This window comes from Platichthys flesus, chromosome 1 (assembly GCF_949316205.1).
Source record: "Platichthys flesus chromosome 1, fPlaFle2.1, whole genome shotgun sequence".
NCBI classification, from domain to species: Eukaryota; Metazoa; Chordata; class Actinopteri; order Pleuronectiformes; family Pleuronectidae; genus Platichthys; species Platichthys flesus.
Genome location: NC_084945.1, coordinates 9,627,481 through 9,648,607, shown reverse-complemented (window position 1 = coordinate 9,648,607; position 21,127 = coordinate 9,627,481). Strand labels below are relative to the sequence as shown.

At 43.0% G+C, this 21,127-nt stretch overlaps 2 protein-coding genes and 1 non-coding gene across 4 annotated transcripts; 1 reads left to right on the top strand and 2 right to left on the bottom strand.

Moving 5' to 3' along the window:
- Positions 1-512: 512 nt before the first annotated feature.
- On the bottom strand, positions 513-13,739 carry tpp2 (tripeptidyl peptidase 2). 2 transcript variants are annotated; one of them, XM_062381601.1, is made up of 29 exons: positions 13,473-13,739; positions 12,407-12,535; positions 12,128-12,223; positions 11,831-11,935; positions 11,580-11,704; positions 11,307-11,470; positions 11,073-11,227; positions 10,899-10,975; positions 10,670-10,797; positions 10,271-10,519; positions 10,060-10,175; positions 9,769-9,940; positions 9,513-9,670; positions 9,338-9,414; positions 9,145-9,251; positions 8,371-8,525; positions 8,075-8,191; positions 7,889-7,989; positions 7,697-7,793; positions 7,465-7,602; positions 6,918-7,162; positions 6,344-6,422; positions 5,258-5,296; positions 4,689-4,840; positions 4,409-4,505; positions 3,801-3,931; positions 2,980-3,277; positions 2,333-2,452; positions 513-2,180 (listed from the first exon to the last, which is right to left on the bottom strand). In XM_062381601.1, exons 1-29 carry the CDS (start codon positions 13,635-13,637, stop codon positions 2,091-2,093), a joined length of 3,882 nt encoding a protein of 1,293 aa, XP_062237585.1. In that variant the 5' UTR covers positions 13,638-13,739; the 3' UTR covers positions 513-2,090. The 2 variants fall into 2 exon arrangements, with proteins under 2 accessions (XP_062237585.1, XP_062237593.1); XM_062381609.1 differs by lacking the exon at positions 5,258-5,296.
- A 3,048-nt stretch (positions 13,740-16,787) lies between these two features.
- Positions 16,788-16,893, top strand: LOC133959176 (U6 spliceosomal RNA). The gene has a single exon (XR_009921775.1). It is a non-coding gene; the product is annotated as a U6 spliceosomal RNA (small nuclear RNA).
- Positions 16,894-17,996: 1,103 nt separating this feature from the next.
- On the bottom strand, positions 17,997-19,774 carry LOC133959112 (uncharacterized). Its single transcript, XM_062394216.1, has 4 exons — positions 19,513-19,774; positions 18,830-19,418; positions 18,693-18,746; positions 17,997-18,071 (listed from the first exon to the last, which is right to left on the bottom strand). The coding sequence occupies exons 1-4, from the start codon at positions 19,707-19,709 to the stop codon at positions 18,036-18,038; spliced, it is 876 nt and encodes a 291-aa protein (XP_062250200.1). The 5' UTR covers positions 19,710-19,774; the 3' UTR covers positions 17,997-18,035.
- Positions 19,775-21,127: the final 1,353 nt, after the last annotated feature.

Here is a 21,127-nt window from a genome sequence, read left to right as displayed (position 1 = left end):
GAGTTTGGTGAAACATTCTAAAAAGGACGATAGCAGGGTTTTCCATGTTTTAGCTCCTTAACTAAAAATCACACACTTCAAATGAATGCTAACCATTTTCAAATGGATCAGCTATTCCATCCATCCATTCTTTTCCAAATGACATTAAAAATAAGCGAATGTCACACTTGCTCAAAAGGGGAACTCCACTCCTTCCCACATTAAAGTCTGTTCTCAGGTGTCGGATAGATGCCGCCCTGACACAGGTAAGGAGAAGCTTCTGGGGAAACTGAAAAGTCAGAAAATTTATTGAAATAAGCTTATTGAAATAATCGAGCTCTGCAGCTTGTTCCTCCAGACGGTTGCTGAAACGGTTACGATTTGATGTTAGACGCCATTGTAAGAAGACGGCGGAGAAATTTAAATGAATTCAGACTCAATGTTCATCATGGAAAGAAATGAATGGAAACCAAAGATTATTTGGAAGAAAAGCTCCAGACAAAATTCTAAAATAACCAACTAAACACAATGGGTCACTGTGATGTGATTTATAATAAAACATACAAAACCACTGGCTTAGTCCTTTCAAGTAAATAATGTGAATGAAGATAAAATAATAAACTTCTGATGAACCCCCCACTCTAAATGGCAATCGTTTTAGTTCCTTTCACGTACACAAAATATGCTCACAGGTTCACATCAAATCATTCACAAACACACACTAAGAAAGTGGATATGGTCAAAATCTTGTTTCTGACTAAAAATCTTCCAAATAAAACTATTTTTCTTACATCCTAGAAGACATGCATATATGCAAAATACATTGATTAGAATAATATTTGTATCATATACCTATTGCATTATATTTTTATGTTAGGTGTGTCTGTACAATTTATGACATTGTGTACAAATGCAACATTTGAAATGCGGCAGAGAAAAAACTGGACTACGACATGAACATTTTTACAGTGACATGTGATGTGATCATCCTATCGCTTCCTCCAACTGCAACTGTGTTAAGTGAGGTCTGTGTGATGGTCGTCAAATGTGGTGTTTGGGTAACCGCAGTGTGACGTGGGTGATCAACACCTATGGAGGTAGAAGCAAAGAGAGCAGGTTTGTAGGTTCCTGACAAGTCACCAACAACCTGCATACAGTGCCCGGACACATCACACTGCTGATTCAAGCTTAAAAAAACATATTGACACCAAAGGCTGATGGGAGAAATGACGGCAAGTGGCGGAGTGCTGACTGAGGCTGCTGATTCTGCATCAGTCAGTGGTCTAAACCCTTGCACTTCATCTTTCATCCCATCAGAGAAGGTACGGTACGTGTAGAAAGGCACCTCAGCACTGTTGTGTGTTGAGACTGTGTAACAGCTAAGATTCAACGTTGACTGTATAAACCCGGCCATCCTGGAGCCATTAAAAAACAAAGAGACAAGGTTCTGTCCGAGAATTCCTTCCTTTTGATTCCAGGATCAGGCGGATGTCTGCCCTCGTATGTCCCAACATAGCGAGTCCTCCTGGCTTCCTGCTGACGCATCATTCTGTTAAGGTTTTTCTGAAAAGGGACTTCAGTGTTTTGAAGAGTTGGGACGAATCCCTGGAGTCCACACTGGCCCTTTCACAGTATTTGCATGGGGTAATGAGGTTACTGATATGGGGCCGGAACAGCTGAGGGGGAAGGTTTGGGTGGATTGAAAGCCTCCATATGTGTAGATAACACCAAAATCAAAGACAACATCAAGATATCACTGAACTACAGTATCACAAAATTGTCTCCGTTGATGATATTCAAACAAGCCGAGGAGGTATCGCTACGTGGCTCCGCACAGCTTTGATGTTCAACAAAACATGACTCCACCCTCTCATAAGGTGTCGAGTGTATCAACCTGTTTACACACAGCGTTGTCCTTAATTTTGGTGCTCACCTACATCTCAATCTAAAATAAAGACACTCTCAGGAGGCAGCTGGTTGGTCAGATGCATAGACCATGTGACCCTGAGGGACACATTAACAAACTACCCTTGTAATGGACCGTGAATGGCCGTGTTGTTCATGCATGTGTGAGTGTGTGTGTGTGAGTCTGTGTGTGTGTGTGTGTGCGCCTAGTAAGGCGTGTAGTCAATGGGGTACATGACAGGAAGCCAGTTCTCACTGTAGGTGGCGCAGTGTGTCCATTGTAGATGTCGCATAAGCTGGAAAACGAGAGAAACAGGAAATTAACAAAACATTCAGCTAGCAAAATGATTCAATCATGACTGTTTTTTTTAAATGTTATTCTACTCTAAGGAGTCAAAAATATCTAGCAAATATTTCCGGTTGGGACAGAAATCCACTCGTGTGATACCTGGATGCAGTTCTTCATGTTCTCTTTGCTGGGCTTCTCCTCCACCATCTTTGAGGCGTATTTTAAGGCCCGGCTGTACATCTTGTTCACAAGAGCGTGTTTGTATGAAAACATCAACACCTGAGCAGTGGAAAAGGCAAAAGACAAACAAAATATATTAATTAACTGAATTAGTATAAAAGTGGCAAGCTTTTACAGCAACATACATTAAATCCACATTTTCAAGTGGGAAGCCACAGGAGAGCAAAGATTTAGTGTAAGTACTAAATTACTGCTATTACTGCACTCAGTGTCAAAGAAACAAGGTAAGAAGTTTCTAAAGTCGTTTTCATTATGACCTGTGGGTAAAGTCCAGATAATTTGGGTCCGTATATATATTTGTGGAGTATTATATAAAGATGTGTCTTAGGAAGGAAGCATTGGACTCCAGCTTAATGCTGCATTCAAATTAGGAAGGAATAAAACCACATTTTGGTCTTTTCATGGAATTTTTTGACATTGAGAAAAGTAGCGAATAGAGAGAAAAGAGTCAGCCTTATCATTTAACACGTGGAAAATATAGTGAAAGAAGAAAACTTTGAAAGAGTTCAATGTAATTGTCTTTGCATGGTACCAAGTCATTCACTTCGGTTGAACCCTTTGCTCACCTTGGAGTCAGTGAGCTCTGCCCACTTCTGCACCTCCCAAAACGTATCTGTCAGAACTTTAGCCACGTTCTGCACGGCGTCGTCAGAACTGCTCGCCACCTGCAACCCATCCTCCTCCTCCTCCTCCTCTACTACTACTGATGCTGCAACTGTTGTTGTTGTTGTTGCTGTTATTTGTTCCGTGGCGAGGGCACCGGCACCTTCCTGCTGCGCAGGAGGCAGCAGGATCTGGTCAGCCAGCGCACACCCCTTCCTACACAGAGCGTCCAGCAGAGACGACTTCTGCTTCTCCATGTCACTGAAATGCAGATGTGTAAAATAAGACCTGGAGCTATGGATGATCTACTCAGGGTTTCCTGGTGTTCTGTGGCAGAGGTGGACCACCTCAAAGACTACGTCGGCAGACATATTAACACTAATACAAAAATAAAACTTTTCTGAAATAGTTAGGTTTATGAAAAAATTATTGAGACAACTTATAAAATAGTAAACACCATATATTTAAGGAAGGATTACTGGATGGAGTTAAATGCTTAGTAGTGACCATAACAAAAATCTGTTACATGATATTAATCTTAAGTTTCCTAACATAATCTACCATGAGCTACTGGTCACACTAGGATTGTGCAATTACCTGGTAGAAACCCTAGATATCCAATGTTGGAGTTAATGTTAAATGCTTGATCCTTATAGGGAAAGTCATTTTTAAAATTGAAGTATTGTTATACTGTTTATCAGAGTTACTTTGTGTGGTTCTCCTGTTATTGTTTGATGCAGGATTCACATTTCTTATCTTATTAGGAATCTTCAGTGGGACATACGTCTTGATAGAGGCAGCATCGGGCCGAGGGTCTGTCTTCATGGTCAGGTAAACAGCCAGGGCTGTCTGGTCAATGTGGGAGATGACGATGTCGGCAGCTGTCACCACCTCCCTGAGACGTTTGACACGCTCCTTAACACAAACAGGAGAAATTACTGTTAGCAGAGATTATAACATCTGGTTCAAAATAAATAAATACTCCTGACCAGTGATGCCGGTAACGCGTTACTCTAATCTGACCACTTTTTTCAGTAACGAGTAATCTAACGCGTGTCGGTCCCGTCTCGCGGATCACCTCAGCTACAGCGCCCGTTGGGGGAACCCTCCGTACGTGCGGGGGGGGGGGGGGGGGGGGGGGGGGGGCTCCAACGGCTTCTAATAAAGTGAGTGTTGGCTAAACCGGTTGTCATTTTTATGTTGAGGCGGCGGGGGTGTTGTCGGCGGCTGCTGAATGTAACTTATAAAGTAACTTGTAATCTAACTTAGTTCATTTTAAAATCAAGTAACTTGTAAAGTAACTAAGTTACTTTTTCAAAGTAACTATGGCAACACTGCTCCCGACACGGTTTCCTGCATTTGCCCTTTTCTCTTGCTTGTGTGCTCTGTTACCTTCTCGGAGTCCAGTTGGTGCAGTCTTTGCACATGCAGTGGAAGGTAATCCAGGTGGTTTTCCATCAGTTCTTCATAGATGGAGCTGGAGTCCAACCTGAAAAGCAAAGAGGGGACCGGACACATGAATGAGTGACAACTGAAAGAATAAAGCCAGTATCAGACATGCGCTGAAGTCAGGACATTTTCCAGAGGGGTTGTATGTGAGAACATAAATGTCCGACTTAGTTGCTTTGGACATTTTTCCATTTAAAGTAAGCAGATGAGAAACTGTACACACTTTGTCATCCACTGAATCTTCAAGTCCCGCATGGCTTCTGCAAATTCCTCTTTCACATCTTTCTCTTTGTCGGCTTCCTTGTCCTTCTCCTTCCCTCCATTCTTTGTTTTGTTGGGAGCAGGAATTAGATGGTAAACGACTGGTACGATGTCCTGTTTGAACACAAAAGAGTTAGTTTAATGAAAACGCCAAAACTGACACATTCAACAAATTCTCTTTTTCTACTCTGAATCAGCAGATTCTCACCCTCTTCCTACAAACCAACTCCCTATGGTTCTCTCTCTCTCTCTCTTTCTCTTTTTTAATTTTGTTCAGAAAAAAGCTTTTAACACCCAGTTATAAAAGTTGATCAATTACTGATATATTAATCATTTAACTGACCACCAGATAACTTTAACTTCTCTCTATCAAAACAAATGCCAGCTATGATGCAAACTTCTACACAGCAATATTGATGTGCTTTGACATGATTAATGCAGATGCAACTTAGAGTGAGGAATAGGCCATTTTATAAATGGTAGGAGAGCAGTGGAAGCTCTGTTGTACAGTGTTTCTAGCTCATCCAGTACCTTTTTAAACTTTCCTTGTCGTTTTGCAGAGGCCTGCCCCTGGTGGTCAGAATAACACACAGTGAGGGAGAGAAAACACAAAGACACCAAAAAGGATTCGCTCTCTGTCTTCATTTGATCTGTCACCCTCATTCAGAGAGTCTGTCTGTCACCTACCTGTCAGACGTGCTGTATAACATGTGATGCAGAAAATAGTGGTGTAAATCTCAGGTTTCTATCTCACTAATTAGACTGACAAATATTGTATGTTTAAATACTGTGTGTGTTACACTTAAATAGGTCTCCAGCTAAAAAGTTTTTTTAAATATTGTTTTTAAATGACTGATAAAGTTTACAGTCCTTTGCATTAGAGCCACTAAGTACAGTGAGTTCAACCACAAACATAATAACAATGAAGAATATTCAGATGTGTATGAAACAGCTCCATAAAGAAATAAATGTGAGCTCTAGTAAACCAGAAAGATATCAAGCAGAGACCCTGGGGATAAAACATGCGCAATTGTTGTGAACATACAAGTAATGTTTTTGCAAAGGTACATCAGATTAATTTGTGGTTTTTGACAAACACACAATGTTGGTCTTATGGTTAGTACCAAAACTGCTACCAGTCTAATCCCTCCTTTTTGCTAGACCTAATATTTTTCTCAGTTCCAGGTTAGGTGAAATATTGATAACTTGGCCAAAAAGCAGGTCACCCTCGCCATTAAAAGATTCATTTTAACCAAAAGGATGGAAACCACTTTAAGAAGCAAGAGACCAGACTGAGGTCTGAAAGTCATTGGAGAAACAGTAAATCTGACTTTTAAAGTGAAAAGCAAAAAGGACTGGTCTTTGACCCTGGTCATCAGAACCACAGCTACTTCACATATTTAATGATTCAATTTCAGACTTCACATCATTAACCAGGAATGTCAGGGCGGCCCTGATAACTGAACGAGCCCTATTACCCCTATGGACTTGCTCTGCATTCACTGGACTATGTGTGAAAGTGAAAAAACCCCAGCACTGGTGACTTAGAGGTCCTGAGGATCAGGACTTGACTGTGGCTCTGAAATATAGAGATGAAGAAAGAACAGAGTCACTCACTGCTTTCTTGCCATACTCGCTCTTGGAAACAACGAGGGATCCTGAGAGATAGCAACCTGGACATGTCCCTTTAGGGACCCTGAGAGAGAAAGAAGTAAAAGGGAGAGACACAAAGATAGAAAGAATAAATACTGAAATGTCACATTCAATGATATTAATGCAGAGACTATTTTTTTCTATTCTTATGCTGCTACACTGGGATATTTGCAGTTTAAGAGATCCAATAGAATATAGCAAGTGGGAGTAAACATCACTCTTTCCTAGCCTGAAAAGATTATCAGAAACTGAATACACCCCAAGTTACATTTGTTAAATTATACAATGATCTTTATACTTTTCATTTGAGGATAATTTAATCTGTCTCCTACAGATTACAAGAGAATGAAGGAATCTCAAGCGACAGCTGTTTCCTCCTCAGCCTCATGTCACATTTCATAGGAGAAAATTGAACCATTGCTTTCGTCAGTGAGACCCTCCTGTGCTGTGACCAGGCACCAGTCATACCCATCAGGTGAGGCCTTCTTGTTATCCTTTTATAAATTTGTACTAAAGCAGTTTGGCCAGTTTGACTCACTTGTCGTCTGGCAAGGCTGTGACGTAGAAAGGCTGAGTGGCCCCCGGGCACAGGGTGACAGAGTTGGCCTTCTTCTTTGCCATGAGGGCGGCTCGATGCGACTCGTACACATCCAGACTGAGGGTGTTGGACAGACGGTGAGACACCACAAAAGGCAGGTCCTTCAGTCGCTCGAGCTCACTGGACTGCTCGTGGCGAACTTGCAGGCGCACTGTGTAGTCCCCCTTTTCCAGCTTCAGGGAATACTGTGAGGTCAAACAGACAGAAGAGAGATGATACAGTTCAGTTTATTAAGTGCACACAAGGAACTTCTTCTCCTCCTTCTTCTTATCCATAATCAGTGTGATTATTCAGATCAGAAACCATTGGTTTAGATGCCCTGCAGTGACATAGTAACTATAAATCTATGTATAAATGCAGCCGATCAGAGAAAGACAAAGACAAAATTCAAAATCCTATCTCTGGAAAAAGAGCTACCGCTAAGTGTGAACATCTTGTGATGAAAAAACATCTAATCTTAGGTGCTGCACATCTTGTATGGGCGTACCTGGTGTGGGTAGGCGTCTCCTGAGCCCAGTAGTCTCTTGTTCTGATCGAACAGCATCCAGAGCTGACTGTCGAACTCAGACTCATACAGCAGCTCACACAGTGTGGGACAGCTGGGGGTAACCTCTCCACTCTTAGGCTGAGGACAGAACCAAATAAGATTATGCACACACACAAACATATTAAAGTAAAAAAAAAAAAAGTTTGTTTCTCTTTGGTTGCACTGGCAGTACCTGGTGAAAACTGTAGGTGAGGACTATCTCGTAGAGTTGTCTGTTATTGGGTAGAACATCCCTCATTCCCAAAGCTTTTGTCTTTGAGCTTAAAGGTCTAAAACCAAAAAGAGAAACAGGGAACACACGTTGAACGGCACTGTTATCACACAGCAATATATACATATGTATGTGAGAGTGCATGCATGTTACCTGAGAGGCTGAACCCAGGACTTGAGGGTAATGGCGGGCGAAACCTCCTCGTACCTCAGAGGCGACGACACATCAAAACTCGTCACTCCTTCTGATGCAAGCTGGGTAGAGACACACGAGGGTCAAAGAAAAGAAAAAAACAGAACTGACACTGCAACTTATTTTGTGCTGTGTCTGTATTCTTACTATGTGCAAGGGAGAAGGAGATGTGCTGAGTCCATGGAACGAGATGCTGTAGTCTACTGTGACGTCACCCAGGCTCGCCCACCAGCGAGCAATGCAAAACTCTACTATCCGACCCGACTGGAGAGGAGATAAAAACAAAGAGGAATTAATCCGACATTATTATATTGCGTGCATCTAAGAAATGGAGTTACTTGCATTGGCCTTTATTAATATATCTGACTCTGGTATGTTTACCTAATGACTTTTACACAAGGTCGCAGTCAAATAAATGCTTATTATATATAAAACATACGTACCAGCACAGGAAAAGCCTCTGTTAACGAGCCTCTTTCCAATAGTGAAGAGAACTTGTAGAATTCATTAGCTCTGTACGCCTTCTGTTTGACCAGGTGCACGGCATGGAGAACAAACTTTGATGACACATCTCCTGAATGAGAGGTCAGTGTAATCTCTGCAGGACACAGAGGTGAATAAAAGAACAACAGGGAGGAGAGGGGAGGCAGGTTAGATTGAGAAAGGAGAACAGGAAAGAGAGAACAGGAAATAGGGGAGGAAGACAGGAAGAAGTCAAAATTTAAATGTTGCACTGATACCAGACGTCTCATTTTGAAATGTAAAATAAATCTAAATGTTCAAATAAAAACAGAAATGAAAGTCACTTCCTCAAGTGTAACTAAAGCCATAGTGAAATCTAGCATTAACTTGTGAATCGAAACAGAACTCAATTAAAAACTTGATACATTGAACAAAACCCTATGAGGCTGACATGATACAGGGTTTCTGCAGGGCTCATTATAATAAGTTAGAATTAAATTACACTTTAAGACCATTTGTATCTCACACATAGTGCAATTTAACACTTATTTCAGTCATCCGGAAAAATCAGCTGCAGCATATAGCCTACAGCTATGTTATGAGTGCATACATTCATGTTGCATTTTTGTAACTAGATGAACGCTGTAAATAAAAATAATTCTTACAATTATAAAGAATATAATATATTAATCAATTAATTCATGTTCGCTGGAATTGCACCAATTGAAGACAATATATAAGTGCAGAACTCTCACCTGCCCAGGAGGCTCCCTGAGGAACGGTGATGAAGTGCCGTCTGATCTGACCTGGTCTAAAGTGAATATCCGTGAAAGCCACCTCCTGATTACGATTATCCGTCACTCTGAAGAAAGACACACAGAGCTGTCAGACACACATGCAAACCTCTACTTATTAGTTAAATGAAGCCAAATTAATGGAAGAACTCACTTGGCAGGGATAATAACCGTGATGGGAACTCTGAACAGTGGGCCGCAGCTTGGTGCTGCTGTATCGTACCCACACACCTAAACAAACACATTCACAGCGATCAGATTGGCATTAATACAGACTCGGCTGAGACAGCTCCAAGTTTGTTCCTCCTCCTCTCTGTCCTGTCCTCTACCTCTGTGTAGTGCACTCCCTCTCTCAGTCCGACAGGATCGACGCGGACATTGACGTGACGACACTGGTTCATCAGCTCTAGATGCGAGGGACACTGGACCCAAGGGGCAGCACATGTGAGCGCCAAGTGCAGCTGCAAGGAGATTCGCTCAGAGTTTTCTGTGAAAGGTATTAGAGAAAGACAGACTGTGTTTTTAAAAAAAAGAGAAAACACTCAAATAAAATGTACTGAATGTGCTCCCTAGTAGGAACAGCACCTGTGTTCTCTGGGAAGAAGGGTTCAATTCCGACTCCATGATCTGAAGGGGCAAGGATTTGGCCTGGGTCCCTGAGGTAGATACCTCTCTGTGTTCCCACGCTTATTGTGAAGCCAAGGTGGCTCGTGGGTAAAGACGCATGTTGAGTGAGGTAGTCTAAGGCCTTGTCCACCTGAGAGAAGGAAACAGAGGAAATTACTGAAAGAAATAACATTAACATAAAATAATTAAAAGAACATGAGTGTTACAAGAGACAGAAAAAAGAAACAAAATTAAGTTAAGTCAAATTACCTGGATTATTCCATGGCCCTGTGCAAAAACCTCAATGTCATCAACCTTCAGAGCTGTGTTTTCCAGCGCTCTCCTGACCGCAGGAGCCGAGGGACGGATCCCGTTCTGCTTCAATCCTTTATCACACAAAAATCACAAACTAGCATTAGATCTACATTCATACACACTTTGACTATATATTCCAGCATCAAATATTAGACCAAGAACACACCCGAGAGAATCAGTGCAATGCCTCCACAGGCATTAGGCGATGACATGGATGTTCCGTTCATCAGCTGGGTACCACGAAGAGTCCAGTTGGGTACAGACGCAATGGCACCACCAGGGGCACTGATGCTGACCCCCAGGGCCCCGTCTGTACTTGGGCCCCTGGACGACCAAGTGTACTGGTTAGCTGGGAGTTTCTCCCTCAGAGAATATTCTGCCACCATCATATCTGGAGTCACATACGCTCCAACTCCTTTGGGGGAAAAGAAGAGAGAGGGAATGTAAGAAATACTACCTTTTTAAACCACAGTTGCCCCAATTTGGAAAGCGTTCTCTATTTTGCATGGGCCATCTGATATTGTGCATTTGTTGTACAATTCAAAAATTAACCAAGTGTGTGTACCTATGACACTGCTAGTGGTTCCCCCTGGGCAGCCAACAGTAGAGAGACATGGGCCGTTGTTTCCTGCACTTGAGACAAATATCACATTGTGCTTCTGGACAGCCTCTGTGATCACCTCACAAATCCTCCTAAAATGGAAAGAAATTACAAAAATAAGCAACCATAAATGTGCCACACAAATTAACACACACAAGGAATCACCCCATTGTTACCAATTAGCAATGCTTACCCTGAATTGGGCCAATGAGTGGCTTCTCCATAGCTGTAGTTTACCAGGTCACACTTGTAGTTGATTACTTCAATCATCTGTATGTGACAAAGACGTAAGATAAACAAAAAATGTTAAAAAGGTTAAAACAAAAATTGAAGCTAAACTTTAATATCCAGGGTCTGTTTAACGTACTGCACGGATGAGTCCTGTGCCTGTTTCCATGGTGCTAAGGCGGGTGTCTCCAATCTTCAAAGCCAGGATCTGGGCACCTGGGGCCACACCATTACGCTCTGGTTCATCCGGGAAGTAACCTGCTGCGATGCTTGCCACATGGGTTCCATGAGCTCCTTTAAAAGCACAAAGGCAAGTTAGAATGGAGATAACACAATGGAGCAACTGAAAATGTTGTGCTAGTATTTGGTTTACCTCCACTGGTGACAATGCAGAGTGTATTTCCCTCATCATAAATATTAATAGAGTAGTTAAGCATCTCAGCATTTCCTAATGTGGCGTATTCTTGAGTCTCTCTGTAGGAGCACAGCACAGTGCACTGGGACAGCTCTCCACATTCTGAAGTGTCCACGACAGCCCTAAAAAATTAAATTTAAGCAGATAAATAAAAAAATAAACAAAATGGTAAAAAGACTAGAAAGAGATGACAGAATCATGGATTATGAGAGAATAGGAGTAGTATGGTACCTCCATGTGACTCCATCATGCCAAAGCACACAGTCGTATACAGGACCAGGATCACTGTACTTCTTTTCTAAAGATGCCAGCAGCTCTGACTGACTCTGCAGCTCTTCTTTCTGCAACTTCTCCATCTGGAGGGAGAAAGCAGGGTTGAGGCATACATGTGGGAGAGACAAATCAGAAAAGGAAACATTACATTGCTATGACTAGCATGCAAAGGTTATGAGTAATCAAGAACTCCACTTCGCAGGTCTAACCTGTGAGGGCGTCGGGTGAGAAAGGTCAAACTCTTCTGTCTTTCGGGAGGCCTCAGCAAGTGCCGCTCTGTGTGGTGGGTCCCATATCTTCTCCTTTCGCTCTTTCTAGTAACCAAAAGTTAAAGTGCCTTAACAACATTGACAAAGGCCGAAATTTATTCTAATTGTTTTACAAATTTGACAATGTACAGTCCTGTGTACTAGTTTAATAGCTATAAATTATAATGCACGACTATAGAGTCAAAAAAACAAAGCCATGGCAGAGCTGGTACAGAAATAAAGTCCCCATCTATCTACCTGTATTCTTTCTTTAAGAGCCTTGGGGAAGAATTCGTAGCCATTTTTAACTCCAATGCGATAGTTCCCTGAAGGATTGACCCAGGCAGTAGGAATCTGGAAGACAGAAAAAGACTCGGTGTGAGACAGATATGAAGAAAATATATCAAGTTTGGGTCAAATTATCTCATTTGGTTTAAAGAGATGATTACACATTACTACAAAATTACTTAACATACAGGACAGTAGCTGTAACAGCACATCTTATGGGACAGCTTTTACCAAAAGACGTTTACTGACCTTAAGTGTTCGGCCAGAAAGGCCTGCGATTGTCCCGTCTTTAGGTTCGGCCACTGTGGCCATGTTCACGTCACCGCTGCCTGTTGTATCGATGATATCGATGATCTTTGGCTTCCCCTCTGTCGTGACCTAAGGGAACAATAATCATTTAGACGGTGTAGAGTACACATATACAGACACTGACACAGCTTTACAGACAATAATTCCATTTTATTTGTATAGCGCCAAATCATAATATACATTATCTATGGGCCCTTTACATAGAAGGTCAAAAATCTGAGGGTATAGAAAACCTATTCAGCCTCTGACACAGCTCGGCATAAATAAAACAACAAAAATCAAAAGCTGTCACTTGAATCTGATCTTGAAGCTAAGCTGCACACAAACCCTATCGATGTGAGGATATTTGTTTACACACTGGAGGGGAGCTGATTCAGTCTCTGTCCTCCTTAAACCGGGATTACAGAAAGACAACATATGTCTGGAAATAAATGTCTGACCTTAATCTATTAACAACGAGCCAACTAACCTCCCGACCATAACGTTATGGGAACCAGCAGGTTCCTGCCAACAAAGTTAGCACTGTGAAGCTAACTACCAGGACTCCAGTGTGACTTGGCACTTAAGGTGCAGCTCTGAACGCCTCATTAACCGACAACTGACTGACCCGTAGTTATTTAATTAAACTCATATTAACCAGGCCACAACAACTAGATCGGATTGAACCACCTGACAGGGCAACTTGGGTTTACTGAGAAACCTAAAGAAGAATAATGCAGATTTTAGCTGCTATGCTAACGTGCTAGGTAACCAGCTACTGTTGGTTAACTGTAAACCATTCTGGCCTTTTAATGTAATTTGGCAACACGACGAAATACATGTTATGGATTATTGTAGTTTGGTTGAGTTGTCATGAAAGCTATGAAGCTTAATGCCACAGTTTGCGTGTGCGTTCCTCGAGGCTAACAAGCTACATAACTGTGTGTAAATTATGTGAATGAGTGGGGCCTTTAGCTTGACTAGCTAGAAGCTAACTGACTAACGTGAGACAGCCGGTCGGGTTTACCTGCATGCCGGGGGCCCCGGGGTCCACGCCGGTGTCGAGGATGGCGACGAGCACCCCTCGGCCATCGTGCTCGGGGAACCTGGTGAGGTACGACGCGGCGCCGGTTTCTTTCTTGGGGAGCAGCCCGTGGAAGGGGAACGGTTCTTCGGTGGAGTGAGCAGCCATGATCGGAGGAGCGACGGTGAACACAAAGCGGCGAGACGGGGAACAGAGAGAGAGAGACGAGGAGCGGGGTGAACAGGTTAAAGGGGCAGATCGAGAGGTTCCTCACCCAGCTGATCACACAAACTCTCTGATCCAGGACCTGTGTTTACCAAACTACTGAAGGTGAAAGGTCATTGTTGATATTTACTTTTCACAAACTTAAGAATAAATATAACATTTATCTTTTCATTTATTTTATTATATATTATTGTATTATAGAGATCAATGTCTCACTATGAAAGATGAACACACAAGAACGCAAAATTCCGACATTTCCCTTAATGCAAATCTATTGTCTCTATTAGACCATCTATCCACCATGACATCACTGTATCATCATGGATTATCAAATTTTACAAAGCTCCCTCAGGACCAGACACGACGTTATAAAACTGTGTTCATTGGATGAGAACTGTTAGGATTTCAAATTTGAGCTAGTCTGTGTCTGACTGAACTCTTAACAAATAAAGATAGGAGGTTGGGGCATGAACAGTTTCGCCAGAGATAATGGCCTTCACACGCAACGACAGAACATAGACTGAATGAAAAAGAGGAAATTTCAAGCGGAACTGCTGAATCAGTGAGAAAAAGTGGTCGTCCCTTAACCAGAAGGTTGGCGGTTGGATCCCAGTCTTCCCAATCTGCATGCCGAAGTGTCCTTGGGCAAGATACTGAGCATTGTATTGACCCTCATTGAAAAAACTGCTGCCCATAGATGGGAAATGGAGTGAATGTGTGTGTGAATAGGTGAATGGCAATAAAACTAGAGGGAGCAAAGAGGGAGTACAAAAGACAGATAAATAGGCGTTGGGGTGAGAGAGGAACATCAACTTCTACATGTCGGACTGGTTGTTATAATGAAAATCATAATCTTCAGCTGTACTTTGGCGTCATCAGCCTTTCAATCGCAATAACGTTAAAAGCAAAACCTGAGTATATAAGCACTAAGAAGAAAAGGAATAAAATAGAAGAAAAGGAATGAAATAGAAGAAAAGGAATAAGATACGTAGCGCTGTCAAACTTAACGCGTTAACTCGGGATGATTAATTTGTGGAATTAACGTCTTCATTTTTTTAAGGCATTACCGTCAGGAGGCCTCAGCCGAAAAAGGACACAAGAGATGGTTATTGAATTGGGCCATCACACCCGTTTACTTTCTTTCACACTTCCAAAACCTCTCTATGAACAGAACCCTTTCAAAACAAGAGTCCCAACCAACACCCTGCTTATAACAGGAACTACACATCAACCTTCTATAATAAAAGCCACTAGATAAAATATCTTACACTTATAAGCGAAATATTTTAGTTATGGACAAAAATGAAAAATATCTTTTATCTTTCTGAAGCATATCCCCCGAAAGATGGTCGAGACTTTCAACTGATGTTTTTCAGGTTTATTTGAAACTTCCCTAAACAACACCGTAAGAGCTTGTGCCTCTTCTGAGGGACGCTAAAACATAAACTTTTCCTTTGTGAGGTTAAAGATTCATAACATTAAGTCCGCGTCTATACGGCAACTTTACTTTCAAAATAAAAGCATGTAAAAAAAACCTCTGTTTAAGTGAGATAATTATCTCAGAAAATTTTTAAAAAAAAGTAAAGAGTATATATTGAGAAACAATGAAAAGTTGAACAATCATAGCTATGGACAATTATCACAGCCTAGGCTAAATCAGTTAGCAATAGGTAGTCAATAATGGCCCCGAACAGAAGGCTGATATAGTTATAACAGTAGAAAGTAATGTGATAAAATCTTGTAGGTGTGTCACCGCAAATCTATTTGGTTCTCCCTTATTGGTCCACAGCTGTAGTCACATGTCTCTTGTCCCGGAATTCAGGGAGCATATTCTAATCTCCAGGTGGGTTTACACCTACCTCGAAGTTTCTTTGGTAAAAAAGGTTCATACATTGAACATAAAACATAAAAACACAATAAGTACTTCAAAACACAATAAGTACTTCACATGAGAAAGAAATAACTATATATAAAACAAAACAAAATATATGCAAGATATAAAAAGTAAAATGCAAAACAGGAGAGAAAGTGGATGTGCAATATGCCATGGGCGGTGAGTCCACAAACAGGATCCTGGCGTAGGTTCCTGAGGAGTCCAGGTGCTGGAGGATCAGGTGAAGGATAAGGTTCCTGCTCCCTCAGCTGAACCAAACGAACCATAACAAAATCCCTCGGCTCTCTTAACAAGACAGGTGTGAGACCAAACAGCGTTTTTGAAGAACATACATTTCTAGCTTATTCCAAATATTAAACACAAAGATCAAAAGGTTATTATTAATGATTTGTATAAAGGCCTTATATCTGGCCCAAGCAGCTCCTGCTTCCCCCCCTCCTTTTTTTACATAGAGTTTCAGTCAGACACAGACTCCAGCTAAATATAAATTCCTAACAGAACGAACTGGAAGAAGGCGACAGCTTTAACAACACAGTTGACCTTGCTGTACACACTTTATTTCACAATGACACACAACAGAAACACAGCACTTTTCTGTCGTTTTGGGGCCGACCCCAGCCCTAACCCCAACCTCTTCACCAGTGCTGCTGCCTCTCAATAGAAACACACAGTCCGCTCTATCTCTCACTGTGTCTCGGTCTCTCTCAAGTTGTCTTCCTGTGTCTTCCTGTGTCTGCGACTAACAGGAAGTCAATAACACAGCAAGAGGGAGGGAGCTAGTGTTAGATAATGTTACTACTTACAATTATTTAGGCAATAGCATTTCAATAATATTAAGGATAGGGGAGTCTAGAACACCCACGGGAATTTGCCCACCGTGAACAATGAAACAGACCGGGGGAGAGCGGGGGGTTGTGGGTGGAGCTTTTGGTCTCTCGTCTGTAGTCAACCAATCAGGCTGCCGGGACGAAGGGCTCATCTGAATATTTCTCCCATCAGCGCTGTGAGCTTGTGAACAACGTGGAGTTTAATAAATAAATATGGTTGATAAATCGGCTTCCAAAGAGAGTTTGTTAGGCTCCAGGTGTGTGTCTGCCTCTGTCTGAGCTCCATGTGAAGTCCCAAAATTTCAGCACCATGACTAAGGAATGGTCTTTATTCAAAGGGGTTTATATTCAGGTCCCAACCGTTCTATGTTTGTGAGACTTCGGTCTCACATATACTAAAATTGGAACGATACAGAGAAGATTAGCATGGCCCCTGCGCAAGGATGACACGCAAATTCGTGAAGCGTTCCTCATTTTTGTTCTATTTTGTTCTCTTTTTGTTCTCATTTTGTTCTCATTTTGCTCAAAATGGAAAAGAGTGAAACTGCAGGTGTCGGGCTCCCTCTTGTGGTGGATCAACAGCATCATAACGCCGAACTGGCCCGAAGCAGACGCTAGGTGGCGCCATGACACAAGGGAAAACCCTGGTGCTGCCTTGAGGTGCTGTCGACCATGACACTAGTTAGAGGACGACCTGAGAATGTATTTCATATCCAAGCTAAATTGGTTTTGTAGACTGACATATCCACACCTGAATCGATATTGAATCAAATCGGATACCAAATCAAAACTTTGTTAATCAGAGTTGAATCAATTTTGGAAATCAGTGGAATAGTTGGGCAGTATATGTAGGAAAGACGCTGTTCCCCGTTTTCCTTCTGCACTCAGAGCATTTGTACAAGATTCAAGATTCAAGAGTTTTATTATCAAATGCACAGAGATAACAATTAAGCAGTTGCTGGCAATGAAATGCTTGGGTCACAGACTCTCTGCTAACAATGCTCAATAATAAAAAAAAAAATTAAACAATTTTTTTGAATAAAACAGTTTGTAGGCGAACTGAAGAGGGTCCAGAGAGTCAGGGAGGGAGGAGGTGATGAATGGTTGGACCCGCCACTCAAAGAACTTCATGATAATGGAAGTGAGTGCTACTGGGCGATAGTCATTCAGGCAGAGGATGACACTAATCATACGTGACTATTAGTATTCTTATTAGTAACATTCTTCTTATTAAAGCTTGTTTTTGTCAAACATATGTTATTGTTTATTGAAGTGAGGTGTTAAATAGGACCACGTGTCGCCTTAATAGATATTGAACTGCAAGAGGGAGGACCCAGTCTGGTTTAGATATAAAGTTTTTAGATATAAAGGGCCCATCATTTTGTACAATTGAGATGATTACACACTATTGACAACATCAGTAGGATTATTTGATAACCAATTGCTGCCAATACTTTCCTTTCACCTATATATCTTACACACTCACTGGAGCCTTGAGAGGCAAATGATGACAAATCATAACACATGTGCAACATATTAAATGAGCAGTCTGAGAAGAGAGTAAAGTGCAAAAAAAGGCTTTTTATTAAAAATCACCAGAACCAAATACACACAAAGAGATCAGTCGTTGTCCTCCTCATCTCTCTGCTCCTCCTCCTGAATAAAGAGTAAAGAGACTGTCATTCCAGTTCATGAAATGTACAAGATATGAACAAAACACACACAAAGGGTTGGCAACGTCTTGTTGATCTGATGTAGAGAGCTGTCTGTTTGCGTAGCTTGTGTGGATGTGTGTGTGTGTGTCTAAGAGAGTCAGACACACATTTCCAATTTAATGAGTTTTGTTTATATTTCCTTAGTAACTGAGGGTTAGAGGGTCATCTCTGTGAACTGATAGCATATTCTGTCAAGACCTGTCATTTCTGTTCTGAATAAAGTGTTTTTGAAAAGGAAAAAATACCATCTCTAGTTATACAATATCATGATTCATTAATGTACAGACATTCACATTTCCTTGATATTTGATACTCGCAAGGAGGGTACTGTGACAGTCTTGCCTTCTACTCCATCTGTCATTTCTGTTCTCAATAACCAAACAGAAATGTCTTTTCCTGTCATTTCTTATCTGAAGTTTTTTTTTTTTTAAATCCCTCCTGTACTTATACACACTGTTATACACTAGCAGATAGATTGATGTACACATTTTAGCATTTCATTGATAATTTGTTACTCCCAAGCTTTGACTGTGCCATTTGTCCCCTGTATTAACTGTCCTACCTGCTGGCCCTGGGTCTGCCTGGAGGGGGTCTGTGAAGCCTGGGCAGCTTCAGCCTGCAAAAAAACAAGATGAACAACATGGTTGATGACAATGATGAGGGAAGCCTCTCAGTCACTGTGCATATCAGGTAACTGACCTGTTGTCTCTCCCTCTGTTTGGCCTCATGGGCCCTTTTCCCTGCCAGCCAGTCATCTACCGAGGATCCCTCGGCACGGGAGCAGAAGTGCTCTGCTCTGTAGCGACTGTGACCATATTCTTTGGTTTTCGGCTGGCCACAGTGCTTGCAGATGAAATGTTCACACCTCTTCCTGGTCTTGACAGGAAGGCCCAACTCCTTGGCCCGACGCTGCTCTTCCTCACGAACCTTCCACCGCCAGGCGGTGGTTCGGGGCACAGCAGGGGCAGAGGTGGAGGTGGCGGGAGGGGCGGCAGAGGTGGAGGTGGCAGGGGGGGCAGCAGAGGGGGAGGCACGAGGGGTGGTCGGTGTGGAGGAGGAGGCTGCAGTGGTTGTGATGATTTTGTACAGCTCAGGTGCCAGGGCTACATTGTGTGTGACAACCTGACCAGAGGCGTCCTCCGGGGGAGAGAGTGTGAGAGGACGCAAAGGTTCCTGCAGCAGAGACCTGGCTGGAGAACGCAGCTCTGCTCCTGTCTGCTGAGTACTCGGCCCCGGCACCGCTGCACGCACCATGGCTGTCCTCATCGCCTTGCTCCGCTCGTTGTGCCTGACGGAAAGGAATTCAATGACATTGATTATTAGCTTCTTCTGCCCAGTATGAACATTCTTCAATCACACGCACTAGCGCAAAAGGCGCTCACCACTGCAGAAGGGTCCGGTTGTTGACCTCTGGGAGTTGCATAGGGGAAGCTGCCAAGAGGTCCCGCCTGTTGTACAAGTTGTCTCTGATGACAGAATAGTCCCTCTCAACAGCCCCCCAGCGGTTCACTGGGACCCCAGGGATGGTACAGCTCTCAGGGTGTATGCGGCACAGCTCCAAAAAGATGGCCTCGAGCATCCTGTTGGCATATGGAAACTGTGCCACTCCCTGCCCGAGATACGAACTATACACAGAGAGAGAGAGAGAGGAGGAGAAAGAGGTGTCCTGCGTTACAGACCGGAGTCACGTAGAGCACAATCAAACAATGAATTTGCTGTGGAGAAAATGAAATATAAAAATAGAACAATATGTAAAATGACTATAAGCTGAGTTTGAATGCTACACGCTACACTTGCCTTGTCACGCTGTCCCCTCCAGGCATGCAGGCAGTTTTGGACCAGTGGCCCTGGGGGAAGGAGGTGGGCGCCTTGTCCCTGTGTGACAGCTTCTGCCAAAGAGCCACTATCTCCCTCACCTGCCGCTCTGTAACAAATGCGTGGTGACGGAGCTCTACGAGGGCATGGGCTAGATGGACGGCATGCTGGTATCCACTGTGTCCATCTGGACCCCGTACCTCCTGCAATAGATACTACAGAGGTCAAGTATTCAATACGCACAACCCCTTCAAGTCCATCATCAGACTTGACATCACTTACTTCCTCCTCCACTGCGGGTGGAAAATTAGGCTGTGTGGCAACAACAGGCTGCAATGGGTGCAGCTCCTCTTCAAAGCCCTCATGCTCCTCCTCTTCCCAGTTCTCTTCCAGCTCATCCGTCCCATCAAGAGCATCATCATCATCTGGGCCCAAGTCCGGCTGCAGAGCTGCAGCACCAGTCTGGGAGTTGAGGTACTCCAACCCGATGAGCTCCCCTACATAAAGGAAAAACAGAAGAAGAAAAAGGAAATGCGGTTACACCTGTCATATATATGTTATATATATGTTATATATGTGTTATATAATACAGCTGTTTGTATAATACAGCTGTTTGCATTATACCTGTGTACTCCCCAGGCTGGGTGTAATTCTCTACCAGCGTCCTCCCCAAGAACTGTTGGGTGAGCTGGGAGAGGCCTCTCTGCAGCTGGGCGCTATAGCAACGCAGTGTCGAACGTCGGGCATTGCCCTCCACGGCAACTCTGGCACAGTCTTCATTCCATCTCACAATGCCCTCCAGCAGGTACACCTGGAAGTGGAGGGCGTTGGCAGACGTACCTGTGATGGGACAGACAGAGGATGGAGAACATTAGCTCAGCACGCACACACACACAAACGAACTGGCTCATTCTGAGACACTCACCTGGAACGAACGTGTAAAGGTGGTGGTGGAACCACTCAAGGGAGCTGGTGCCTCTGGCACAGCAGTAGACGGGGAGCTTAACACCCCCCCTGGTCTCCTCCCCTGTCTTCGCATACAGTTCCACTCCCGGCGGGTCCTGAATGCAGCGGAGATGGTGACGCTGTGTCCTCCAAACCTTCTCCATCTCTGCACGGTCGAAGAGTGGGACACCCATGGTGTCGTTCATCTCAGAGAAGGAGTCTAGCACCTCCTGAACC